At 43.0% G+C, this 12,881-nt stretch overlaps 1 protein-coding gene across 7 annotated transcripts in view; it reads left to right on the top strand.

Moving 5' to 3' along the window:
* Positions 1-12,881, top strand: part of LOC144508555 (peroxidasin homolog) — a 184,172-nt gene that overhangs the window by 146,453 nt on the left and 24,838 nt on the right. For all 7 annotated transcript variants that reach the window (XM_078236611.1, XM_078236610.1, XM_078236615.1 and 4 more), the window contains 3 exons: positions 2,739-4,242; positions 7,232-7,366; positions 9,166-9,374. In XM_078236611.1, the coding sequence (XP_078092737.1) occupies positions 2,739-4,242; positions 7,232-7,366; positions 9,166-9,374 (1,848 nt within the window). The remainder of the gene's footprint in view (positions 1-2,738; positions 4,243-7,231; positions 7,367-9,165; positions 9,375-12,881) is intronic.

Below are 12,881 nucleotides of genomic sequence, written 5' to 3'. Positions count from 1 at the left end.
ATCTCCCATCCATTGACTCCGTCTACACTTCCCACTGCCTCGGCAAAGCAGCCAGCATAATCAAGGACCCCACACACCCGAGACATTCTCTCTTCCACCTTCTTCCGTCGGGAAAAAGATGCAAAAGTCTGAGATCACATACCAACCAACTCAAGAACAGCTTCTTCCCTGCTGCCATCAGATTTTGAATGGACCTACCTTATATTATTTAGTTGATCTTTCTCTACACCCTAGCTATGATTATAACACTACATTCTGCACCCTCTCCTTTCCTTCTCCCTTATGTACTCTATGAACGGTATGCTTTGTCTAGCACACAATAAACAATATTTTTCACTGTATACCAATACATGTGACAATAATAAATCGAATCAAATCTGACCTCTGCTCTTATGCAGCAACAGTACAGACTCTTCTTTTTACACACCCAGTATCGCACTTGCCTGTGTTTTATTTTGACTACATCTAAGCTCTATGTTCTCAGTTTCATAGGTTTAACCATTGTTATTCCTGTGTACCTATCCTAAACTGTTTACCACTGTTCTGCTTAGCACACAACGTCCTCCTTTGGTTGAAAAACAGAACTGCTGGAAAAGCTCAGCAGGTCTGGCAGCATCTGTGGAGAGACAAGCAGAGTTAACACTTTAAGTCCGATATGATTCTTCAAAGCCGAACGTTAACTCCACTCCCCTCTCCACAGATGCTGCCAGACCTGCTGAGGTTCTGTTTGGATTTCAGATCTCTGACATCCTCTGTATTTTGATTTGATTTTTAACTCCTCTTTTGGTTTCCTGCTTCTATATTAATCATTTATATATTGAACTGCATTTGTCACCTGTCAGCTCCCAGGTCCTTGTTAAATGATACTAATATTTCACAATATTTCAACCAAAGGAGGACGTTGTGTGCTAAGCAGAACAGTGGTAAACAGTTTAGGATAGGTACACAGGAATAACAATGGTTAAACCTATGAAACTGAGAACATAGAGCTTAGATGTAGTCAAAATAAAACACAGGCAAGTGCGGTACTGGGTGTGTAAAATAAGATAAGTGGAGGTGAGAAAGACAAGTTGACCTATCTTAATTCATCCATTGGGGAAGAAAGCACTTAGCCAGTTCAGGGCATCTTGAATGGATCAAACCTTCATTAGCTCCATGTTCTAAACATTGATCTCTTCCTGTCTGTTTATCGAAATGGATCTCTTGCAGTTCTAACATATGCTTTTGAAATCTGTCTCAGTTTACCTTGAAGTAGTGAACTCACCTATATTAGATATAGCCTTGTCTGCATCCTGATGTCCCCTTTCAGCCGCCTTCTTTCAAGATAAAGGAGCCCCAGTTTTGCCAGTTTTCCTGTGTTTCTTAATCCCCTGATCCAGCAATCTACACAGAATAGGTAAATCTAAAAGAATAGTAGTGTCAAAACCAATTCCTGGACATTCTCTATTCTGTACTATTGTAACACCCACCTCACAGATCACACTCCCGTACCTTCAACAACTCCAGAGAACAAATCTGTCTCTCACTCAACTATCTTTTGAGACCAGGAAGTTTATTTTCCTGAAAATTTACCAGTACTTACCCACCCTGCAAATTAAAATACGTTCAGAATGATCAATAAATGCGTGTTGTATAAAATCTGTAGATGGTGTATGCTTTATGTGCTGAATTAGCTTTATTTTCTATCGTTGTGTTTGCACAGTGTAACCGCATATCACATATTGGCATTAATGGTTAAGGGAAATTCTGAATATCCACATGAATAGCCACATAAACAAATAACGATCCTCTTTTTTGCACAGTTGCTTATAGCAACAATTATCTATCTAATCTATAACAGTGATGAAATTTGGTCCAAGCAATCAAAGCTATTTCTTCTGATCTTGGTTAATCACCTCTCCAACATACATCCTGCAGCATCCGAGTACACGTTTGTTTTCCAGAAAATGTACTTCAAAACTATCAAAAGAACAAACAATATACAAAACCCAATCGGTCTATCTCCTGTTTAAAATGAAGCAGTAGAAGCTTGAGTGAAAGAACCGCGGAAGTGTTATACCTCCAACCATGGCCAGATTTTGAGGATGACAGGGTTTCTGGGGGTGGGGTAGGTGTTGGCGACGAGGCTGATGTGGGTGGGAGGATCTGCAGGGACTGGGAGGAGAAGGCGGGAATGGCAGAGCACCCAATGTTTAAGGGAGACTGCTGATGGAGTTGAACACTTAAGAGCCTCAGTAGGGCCAAGGGTGGGCAGACTGGCCTTGCCTGTGCAAGCATAAAATTGCAGAGAGGTCAGGATAAGCGGGAACTCAGTGGGAAGGTGCTGGGAGAAATGTTACACACACTCTCCCACCTACAAATCCACTGGCAGGTGAAGGTAAAATTCCATTCCATGTTGATTTGATTTATTATTGTCACTGTATTGGTATACAGTGAAAAGTACTGTCTCTTGTGTGCTATACAGGGACATGGAAGAGTAGGGGGTTTTAGTTCAGTCGGGCAACATGGTCGGTGCAGGCTTGGAGGGCCGAAGGGCCTGTTCCTGTGCTGTAATTTTCTTTGTTCTTCGTTCTTTTATACAGACAAAGCCTACCATTCATAGAGTACATAGGGGTGAAGGAAAAGAGGGTACAGAATTTGCGAGAATTCCATGTACCTAAATTCATTTAAAACACTGCTTGTGATAAGTTATTACATTTGGTTCTGATTTTGTTTGATTTGACGCTTCATTTTTTTAGGTTATCGCTATAATGATCTGGTTTCTCCCAGATATCTTAACATGATTGCTAACATTTCGGGATGCACTACTCACAGACGTTCCCCTGATTGTATAGACATTTGTTTTCACCAAAAGTATAGAACGCACGATGGTACTTGTAACAACCTGCAGCATCCGATGTGGGGAGCATCGCTCACTGCTTTTGAAAGACTTCTAAAACCTGTGTACGAAAATGGATTTAACCTTCCCAGGGGCTCCAATCTGAACACGGAGGACAGTAGGCAGCCTCTTCCATTGCCCCGCCTGGTCTCCACCACAGTGATTGGTACTGAAACAATCACTCCTGATGACCAATACACACACCTAGTCATGCAGTGGGGCCAATTTCTTGACCACGACTTGGATTTAACAGTGGCTGCACTGAGTATGTCTCGTTTTTCCGATGGAGAACCATGCAACAAGTTCTGCACCAATGATCCCCCATGCTTTCCCATTTTGATCCCAGACGACGATCCTCGTGTGAGGAATGGCCGGTGTATGTTCTTTGTGCGCTCCAGTCCCGTGTGCGGGAGCGGAATGACCTCCTTGTTAATGAATTCTGTCTACCCAAGAGAACAGATTAATCACTTGACATCCTACATCGATGCGTCCAACGTTTATGGAAGTACGGAGCATGAGGCGCAGGAGTTGAGGGACCTAACCAACCAACGGGGTCTATTAAAGGCCGGTCAGGTTGTACCCAAATCTGGCAAACATTTGTTGCCTTTTGCAACAGGCCCACCCACAGAGTGCATGAGGGACACCAATGAGAGCCCTATTCCATGCTTCCTGGCTGGTGATCACAGATCCAATGAGCACATTGCATTGACAGCCATACACACCCTGTGGTTCCGTGAACACAACCGAATTGCGACAGAGCTACTGAAACTCAACCCACACTGGGATGGCGATACCATCTATCACGAAGCGCGCAAAATAGTCGCCGCACAAATGCAGCACATCACATATTCACACTGGTTATCCAAAATCCTGGGGGATGTCGGTATGAAAGTGCTAGGTGACTACAAGGGCTATAATCCAAATCTCAACGCAGGCATTGTCAATGCTTTTGCCACCGCGGCTTTTCGCTTCGGTCACACGCTCATCAACCCAATTCTGTACCGGCTGAATGAATCCTTCCAGCCAATTCTGGAGGGCCACCTCCCATTGCACAAAGCCTTCTTCTCGCCATTCAGGCTCATCCAGGAGGGCGGCATCGACCCGCTCCTCCGGGGCCTTTTTGCTGTCCCTGGGAAAATGAGGGTGCCGACTGAGCTGTTGAACTTGGAGCTCACAGAGAAGTTGTTTTCCATGGTGCACGCTGTCTCCCTGGATTTAGCAGCAATGAATATCCAACGTGGCCGTGATCACGGAATACCTCCGTACAATGACTACAGGGTTTTCTGCAACCTCACAACTGCTCAGGACTTTGAAGATTTGAAAAATGAGATCAAAAATCCAGAGATTCGCAAAAAGCTAGAAAGGTAAGCAGAACAATAAAATACACAAGTACACCTCTTCTAACGTAATTTGTGGGGCTAGTCCCTAATTCGACTAAAATAAACAAAAACATGTTCATTTGATTTTCCCTTTGGGTGCTGTCAACAGCACTAAGATCAGATATGGCATTATCCTATATATAATTTGGAGTTCTTCATTTCTATATTACTACCCAAACAAGATACCTCACAACTTTCTCTTTAAATTTATTTATTAGTGTCACAGGTAGGCTTACATTAACACTGCAATAAAGTTACTGTGAAAATCCCCTACTTGCCACACTCTGGCGCCTGTTCAGGTGCACTGAGGAAGAATTTAGCAAGGCCAATGCACCCAACCAGCACGTCTTTCAGACTGTGGGAGGAAACCGGAGCACCCGGAGGAAACCCACGCAGACACGGGGAGAACAGGTCGACTCCGCACAGACAGTCACCCAAGCTGGGAATTGAACCCGGGTCCCTGGCGCTGTGAGGCAGCAGTGCTAACCACTGTGCCACCCTCTCCCTTTCCATTTCCCATCAGGCTTATCTTATAGTGACACGGGGTGGAATCACTCAACTGAAGAAAATTATCGGCAGTATTTTGCCACTGAGCAATGATGATGAGGAATTTGAGCTTCACTGTCCAAACCAGTTCCAATCTTTCAACTAAGTACAACAGTGAAAAAGCAATTTTCAGAAGAAGCTCATTCATCTGGTCTTTTGGTCATAATTTATGCTAGTCCCAAGCTAACCAATTTTAAAGCAAAATGCTGCAGATGCTGGAAATCTAAACTAAACACAGAGAATACTGGATAGGTCGAGCAGGTCCGTATGACTCTGCTTCAGAGAAAATCACTGCGCAGAAAAGAACAGGTGTTCTATACCATCATAATATAACTTGATCTTCATTTAGAATCATAGACCCATAGAATCCCTACAGTGCAGAAGGAGGCCATTCGGCCCATTGGGTCTGCACCAACCACAATCCCACTGAAACCCCACATATTTACCCTGCTAATCCACCTAACATCCACAAGCCGGGACATTAAGGGGTGATTTAGCATGGCCAATCAACCTAACCTGCACACCTTTGGACTGTGGGAGGAAACCAGAGCACCTGGAGAAAACAGGGAGAATGTGCAAACTCCACACAGACAGTGGCCCAAGCCAGGAATCGAACCCAAGCTCCTGGAGTTGTAAGGCAGCAGTGCTAACCACTGTGCCATCATGCTGCCCCCCATCTTCATTGTGTTACCCCTCCCAGACCCACAAGTCTCTCAAATTCCTGAGAGTGGCAAAAGTTGCAAACCAAGTTTTAGTCATGTTGAAGTTGTATTCAAGGATTGAATTATGGCCAGAGAATGCAGGAGAGTGATGATAGAGAACTTGACAGTTCTTAGGATGTTTACAGGTTTGGCGATTATTGAGGAAGATTTTTTTTACTTTTTGACCTGCCTCTTTAAAGACAAATTCTATTTTCTCCTTAATCAGATTTCTCCACAAGTCTGAGCTTATCAATAAAGAGAAGACAGGTGATTGGTTGGTTCTTCTTTGGAGCTGAAACTAACCATTCATACACTTAATGGGGTTCATTTTAATTTGATTTGCCTAGAGTTAATAGAATGGTTAACACATCAAAAGGGTGGTAATATTATCTAATTAACCCTAATTATGTGACCGGCTCAACAGGGCCCTAATGACGTAAATAGGGGCGGTTGCCACTTTCGTTTGGAACTGTTAGAATTTTCCTGGAAAGAGAGAGATGCTTTACCGAAGCTCAAATTCTGCTGAGGAATCATTGGCCTGAAATGTTAGCTCTGTTTCTCACTACAGATGCTGCCTGGCCTGCTGAATATTGCTGACATTTCTGTTTTTATTTCAGATTTTCAGCATCCTCACGCAGTATTCTGGTTTTTAAAAGTCATTAAGTTGGGCCATTGGGGGATGAAGCTAGAACCTTTTGCTGATCATTGGGGTCAGAGAGGATAGAGAAAGCATGGCAAGATGACATTTAGTTGTGAAGATATTATTTTCCATTGAAATACCTGGATTCATCTGACAGAAAAATATAAAATGAAATCCTCGATGTGGGATAAACAGCTGCACAACTTACGCCAAGGGTGGCACAGTGGTTCGCACTGCTGCCTCACAGTGCCAGGAACCCAGGTTCAATTCCGACCTCGGGTCACTGTCTGCGGGGAGTTTGCACATTCTCCCCGTGTCTGCATGGGTTTCCTCCGGGTGCTCCGGTTTCCTCCCACACTCCAAAGATGTGCAGGTTAGGTTGATTGGCCATGCTAAGTTGACCCTAGCGTCAGGGGGATTAGCAGGGTAAGTATGTGGGTTTATGGGAATAGGGCCCAGGTGGGATTTTGGTCGGTGCAGACTTGATGGGCCGAATGGCCTCCTTCTGCACTGTAGGGTTTCTAATAAACGAAAACCAAAATAATGTGGATGCTGGAAATCTGCAATAGAAGCAGAAAATGCTGGAAAATCTCAGCTGGTCTGGCAGCATCCATAGAGAGAGAAACCGAGTTAACGTTCTGAGTCCAAAATGATTCTTGTTTGGAACCAAATATTTCCAGCGTCTTCTGTTTTTATTATGACCTGTAGCAGTTATGTAGGGTGAAAACAGACATCAGTCACTTGTAGAAATTTAGATAAAATAAGCAAAATACTGCGTATGCAGGAACCTGAAATTAAAACAGAGGACTTCGGGAAAAACTCTGCAGGTCTGCCCGCATCTATCAGGGGAGAAATAGAGTTAATATTTTGAGTCCGTAGACTCTTCGTCAGAACTGAAAGGAGGGAGAATGTGTTAGAACAGTAGAAACTACAACAAAAAGTAGCAACTTTAAGAATTCACCTGGTCTTCGGATGACTTGACCCTTTATTGGTGATTTTCTCAGCTTGGTTTGCACATAAGTCATACCAACTGTGCAGCACAAGTCTTTATTTATCTTACCAATAGCTAACCTTGCTACTGTCATAGGTTGTACGGCTCTCCGCGGAGTATAGACCTTTGGCCTGCGCTGATGGTGGAAGATTTGATACCTGGCACAAGAGTGGGACCGGTGCTACTATGCCTGCTTAGTACTCAGTTTCGTAGATTGAGAGATGGAGACAGGTAAATATCCAGACCATGTGTTATCTGACCCATTGATAAAAGGATATGATGTACATGTGTTTGCTACCCAGCTACTTTCAGATGAATTTTTCTTACCACTGGATCTGTTTTTGTACAAGTGTCAAGTAGACAGTTCTGAGACCATGGAAACCTGAGCACCATTTAACATACTTGTCTGTCAATTCCAGTTAAGCTATGCTTCTTCAGTCTGTCTGGTACATTTTGCATTTTTTATATTTTGTCTATTTGCAGTGCCTATTGTTATGTTTGTATAAAGATGTTGAAGGGATCAAAAAGCAAGTTTCAAAAATATGAGATCATATGGGATTATTTTACACAAGTGGGGGAAAAGAAAGAAATAGTCAGAAGAAACTGAGGAATTCCAGGCGTTTCTCAAAGTTTGTGATGTTCCAATACATCTGAAGTCATGTGAAATCTATTGATGCATCCTGAAATCATTGCAAAGCATTATAAAACTGGCTCACAAATTTCACAGGATGGCTTCCTCGCAAATTTTAAATGAGGCATGGAAGTGTATAGTAGGATATTATTGTACAGCTGCTGGTCGCCCTCCAATATCTCATTCAAATGTTTATTCTGAACAATGAGAGTTAACCATAAGCTAAATGCAGATAACAAATGCTATTCAGTCCATAGTAGCTCATCCATCCAGCATCTGTTTTTCCACTATTTACATTAACAGTATTACCTCTTTTCCACAGAGAATTAAATATTTTAAACAAACTTAATTTCTGGCACCACATTTACAATTTCTATTCCCATGTTCTCCCTAATCTCATTCCCAATCCCTGTCTCTCTGACTCTGTACCCATTTGTTTTTATTTAATGATTTTTATTGAATTCTTTGACATGGACATTATGAGAATCATGTCCAAATCTGGCTCTGTATTCACTTGCACAATTACTATGAGATGCTGATCGAGCACATTTACGCAAGAGTGCTGAGGAACTCTGTGCATCTGTTACTTGTTTTGCAGGGAGCAGAGGAAAGAGAGATGTTTCTGCTTCTGTGACTGTGTTGCACTGCATAGTCTATTCAAGGGAGACGTGTATTCATACAACACTTTCACAACCTCAACACGTCCCAAAGTTTTTTTCAGCTGATAAGCCACCTTCCTAAGGGTAGTCAGTGGTGAATTGTAGGGTTATCACTTAAAGAACTCTTAGGGCTGTTGTGAAAAGTTGAAGTTGAAGGTTTTTACGTTCTGTAAGAGTCCAAGTTGACAGACCATTTAACAACGTGGTTGGATGTGCACTGACACCAGCAAATTACAGGTCTTAACTGGGCCATTTAGTGTTACAGTAAACAGGATGTGACCTTTCATCTGGATGAGTTTAGGCCATCGATGTCCAAAGATGTACAGGTCAAGTGGGTTGGCCACGGTAAATTGCCTCCTAGTGTCCACATTTGTGTAGGTTAGGTGGATTAGCCATGGTAAACGCATGGGGTTAAGGGGTATAGGGTGGGGGAATGGGCCTGGGAAAGATGCTTGTTCAGAGAGTCGGTGCAGACTCGCTGGGCCGAATGGCCTCTTTCTGCATTGTATGGATTCCATTGTTCTATTCTATGGATGGGATTAATATATTAGATTTAAATCTGTCCGGGTAAATTACTCATCATATTAATAGCACCAGCAGCTGATTGTCAATGAGACAAATGCTTCATTGCTGTGAATCTTCCATTATGGACAAAAGCTTGTCAGTGCAACAATGTTAGCTATCTTTTCATGTTGCAAGAGCTATTGAGACAATTGGAACTTTTTTTTACATTTGCTCAGATTCTGGTATGAAAATCCAGGAGTCTTCACCCCAACCCAGTTAACTCAGATTAAACAAGCCTCACTTGCACGGGTTATGTGTGACAATGGAGACAACATCCAGCAGGTTCAGCCAGACGTCTTCAGAGTGGCCAATTACCCTCAGGGCTTTGTCAACTGCAGGGAAATTCCACAGATTGACCTCCGGATGTGGCAGGACTGCTGTGAAGGTAACAACTCAATCAAAAGTGAACTCTTCTTAATTAGGGGCTCATTGCAATGTTTACCTGTAATTAGTACGCACGTGTGTGTGTGTTTTTTTATAATGTAGCCTTAAAACAATGCTATAAATAGGCTGCAGGTTTTCATGTTCTGTTGACAGAAGTGGCTGGATGTCAGCAAATTATGGATCCTTTGGTGGGCCATTAGAGGAACATTGAATAGAGTCTAAACCATCCTGGCTGATGTTGCTTACAATACAATGCAAAAGACATCAGGTTGACTCCATTCACCATGGGTATACCAGTTGAAGAAATGGAAAATAATTTTTAAATGGTAAGAGGAATATTTTAAAATTCAATTTAGAGGCAAGAGCAGGCCATATTTCAATGTTTGGATTAACGGCGGGTAACTTGAGGAAAGGCCTTTCTTTCTGCAGCCGTTGTTTCATGTTGTAGTACTGGAAACACGGACCATTTTAGGACTTGGAGTGTAAGTGAGGCACATTAACTGACACTGCTTCACGTGGCCAGTAAATGCCATGGGGCAATATCATCAGGAATGGGCCATTCAGCCCCCTTGAGCCTGTTCTCCCAATTATTTACATCATGTCTGATCTGTACCTCAACTCCAAAGTTCCTGTCATTTCTTCATTCCCTTGATACATTTACCTAAACAAAAATTGTTAGTCTCTATTTTGAAAATTGAGGTCTGCTCACACATAGAATTCCTAAACAAGCCTCCTGTCGTCACAGAATCATAGAATCCCTACAGTACAGGAGGAGGCCATTCGGCCCACCGAGTCTGTACCAACCACAAACGCACCCAGGCCTTATTCCCATAATCCTAATTTGCCCTGCTAATCCCCCTGACAATAAGGGGCAATTTAGCATGGCCAATCCACCTAACCCGCACGTCTTTGGACTGTGTGAGGAAACCAGAGACCCAGAGGAAACCCACGCAGCCATGGAGAGAAAGTGCACACTCCACACGGACTGTGACCCAAGGCTGGAATTGAACCTGGGTCCCTGGCGCTGTGAGGCAGCAGTGCTAACCACTGTGCCACTGTGTCACTTAATGAAGAGAAAACTCAGGTTAATAAGTATATAGCTTACGATGTTTACATTGTGTATTGTGAGCCCATTTTGGCCATTTATATTGTGTTCCCTGGGAAGCAGGCATTGCACAGCATCTCTCTAGTGTCTGATTACCTCCAACCATAGGTGTGGCCAATTGAACGGCAGTGGAATTCAGTTGGTGTATTCTAAAAATTTCATGTTGAATTTACATTGACAAATGTGGCATAAAAATGTCACAGTGGAATACAAGTACTTTCAGCATTGAACTTGTGTAATTTCATCTTCTTTATCCATTCTAAATATTATGTTTCAGTTTAGTGTGATGAGATGGACTTGGGAGCGAGATTTGGTTTGATTTTTAATTTGATTTTCTTATTGTTATATGTATTGGAATACAGTGAAAAGTATTGTTTCTTACATGTTGTACAGACTAAACCTACCGTTCATAGAATACACAGGGGAGAAGGAAAGGAGAGGGTGCAGGATGTAGTGTTACAGTCACAGGTAGGGTGTACAGAAAGATCAACTTAATGCGAGGTAGGTCCATTCAAAAGTCTGAAGGCAGCAGGGAAGAAGCTGTCCTTGAGTTGGTTGGTACGTGACCTCAGACTTTTGTACCTTTTTCCCAATGGAAGAAGGTGGAAGAGAGAATGTCCGGGGTGCGTGGGGTCTTTAATTATGCTGGCTGCTTTTCTGAAGTGGCAGGAAGTGTACATGGAGTCAATGGATAGGAGACTAGTTTGTGTGATGGATTGGATCACATTCACAACCCTTTGTAATTTAGGCCATTCAGCTCTTCGAGCCTGCTCCGCCATTCAGTAAGATCATGGCTGATCTGAATGTGGTCTCAATGCCATTTTGTCATCTGCTGCCCCCTCCCCCCAATATCCTTTGACTCCCATGTCTATAAAAAATTGTCCATCAATAATGAATAGAGATGGCTCACAATTGTTCCTGGGATGAGGGGCTCATCTTATGAAGAAAGGCTGAATAGGTTGGCCCTATACCCACTGGAGTTTAGAAAAATCAGAGGCAATTTGATTGAGATGTGTATGTTCCTGAAGGGATTTAATGGAGTAGACACTGTAAGGACATTCTCACTTGTGGGAGAAACTGGAACTAGAGGGGACAGTTTAAGAATGTGATCTGCCGTTTGAGACAGTTGTGAAGGGAAATCTTTCCCCTCAAACGGTAGAATTCTCTTTCCCAGAAAGCAGTGGGGACAGTTTAACTCTCTGTCACAAAGATTCCGCAGCAAGCGTTCAGAAGAATTTAGTTTCCCAGAAGACAAGTCTGCAAATTACAAACGGGTGAATTTCTTCAAGGCAGAGTCAGACAACTTTTTGATATACAAGAAAGAGGTCAAGGGTTAGTGTTGGGGTGAGGGGTGGGGGTGGGGGGTGCAGATGGCAAAGTGGAGTTGAGACCACAACCAGGTCAGCCCTGATCTTATTTAATGGTGGAGCAGGCTTGAAAGGCTGAATGGCCTACTCCTGCTACTAAATCCTATGTTCCTAACATATTACCCAGTCTTTTTGCTGTACTCCCAAAGTACATAGAGTCCCATTAATGCTGAGGATTCTGACTGCATTAAATAATAAAGTACAAGTAATACATTTTGTTAGTTATAACATAATGATCGCTTACAAGCACATTCCATCACCTATTGCACTGACAACTGCATGGGTGACAGATGCGAAATCGTACAGCAGCTCATGTGTTCCTGTGAATAGGTTTCCTTTGAATATACAGCCCCCGGTGCTGACAGTGTTACACTACCAAGAAACATTTATGACTTTAATAGAATAACCTGAAGGAATGTTGGAGTAATACTTGATTATACTACAGAGTAAATATTGGCTTGACAAGCTTTAAATTAAATCATTGTGTCAAGCTACAATTCCCAGTTTCAGATGTACACACGATTCTGGACAAAGTGTCAGCTGTTTGCTGGCTTTGTGGGATGGAAGCCAATTGGAACATAAAGCAGATCCAGCTTGGTGACATTTTTGCCTCCATCTAGTGGCAAGAAGAAAAATAGACTCAGGCCCGGTTAGACTCAGGCACGGGTAAATTTGTTGAAGCTTTATTTATTAGTCACAAGTAAGGCTTTCACTAACACTGCAATGAAGTTACTATGAAATTCCCCACAGTCACCACACTCCGGCGCCTGTTCGGGTCAATGCACCTAACCAACACGTCTTTCAGACTGCAGGGGAAACCGGAGCACCCGGAGGAAACCCACGCAGACACGGGGAAAACGTGCAAACTCCACACAGACAGTGACCCAAGCCGGGAATCGAACCCAGGTCCCTGGCGCTGTGAAGCAGCAATGCTAACCACAGTGCTACCGTGAAGGAGCTCTCTCTTGAAAATTAATTCTTTAAGACCATAAGGGCGGCATGGTGGCACAGTGGTTCGCACTGCTGCCTCACAAGC

This window comes from Mustelus asterias, chromosome 20 (genome assembly GCF_964213995.1).
Source record: "Mustelus asterias chromosome 20, sMusAst1.hap1.1, whole genome shotgun sequence".
Lineage (NCBI taxonomy): Eukaryota > Metazoa > Chordata > Chondrichthyes > Carcharhiniformes > Triakidae > Mustelus > Mustelus asterias.
Note: the sequence above shows the minus strand (reverse complement) of the source record. Positions and strands in the feature narration are given on the sequence as shown.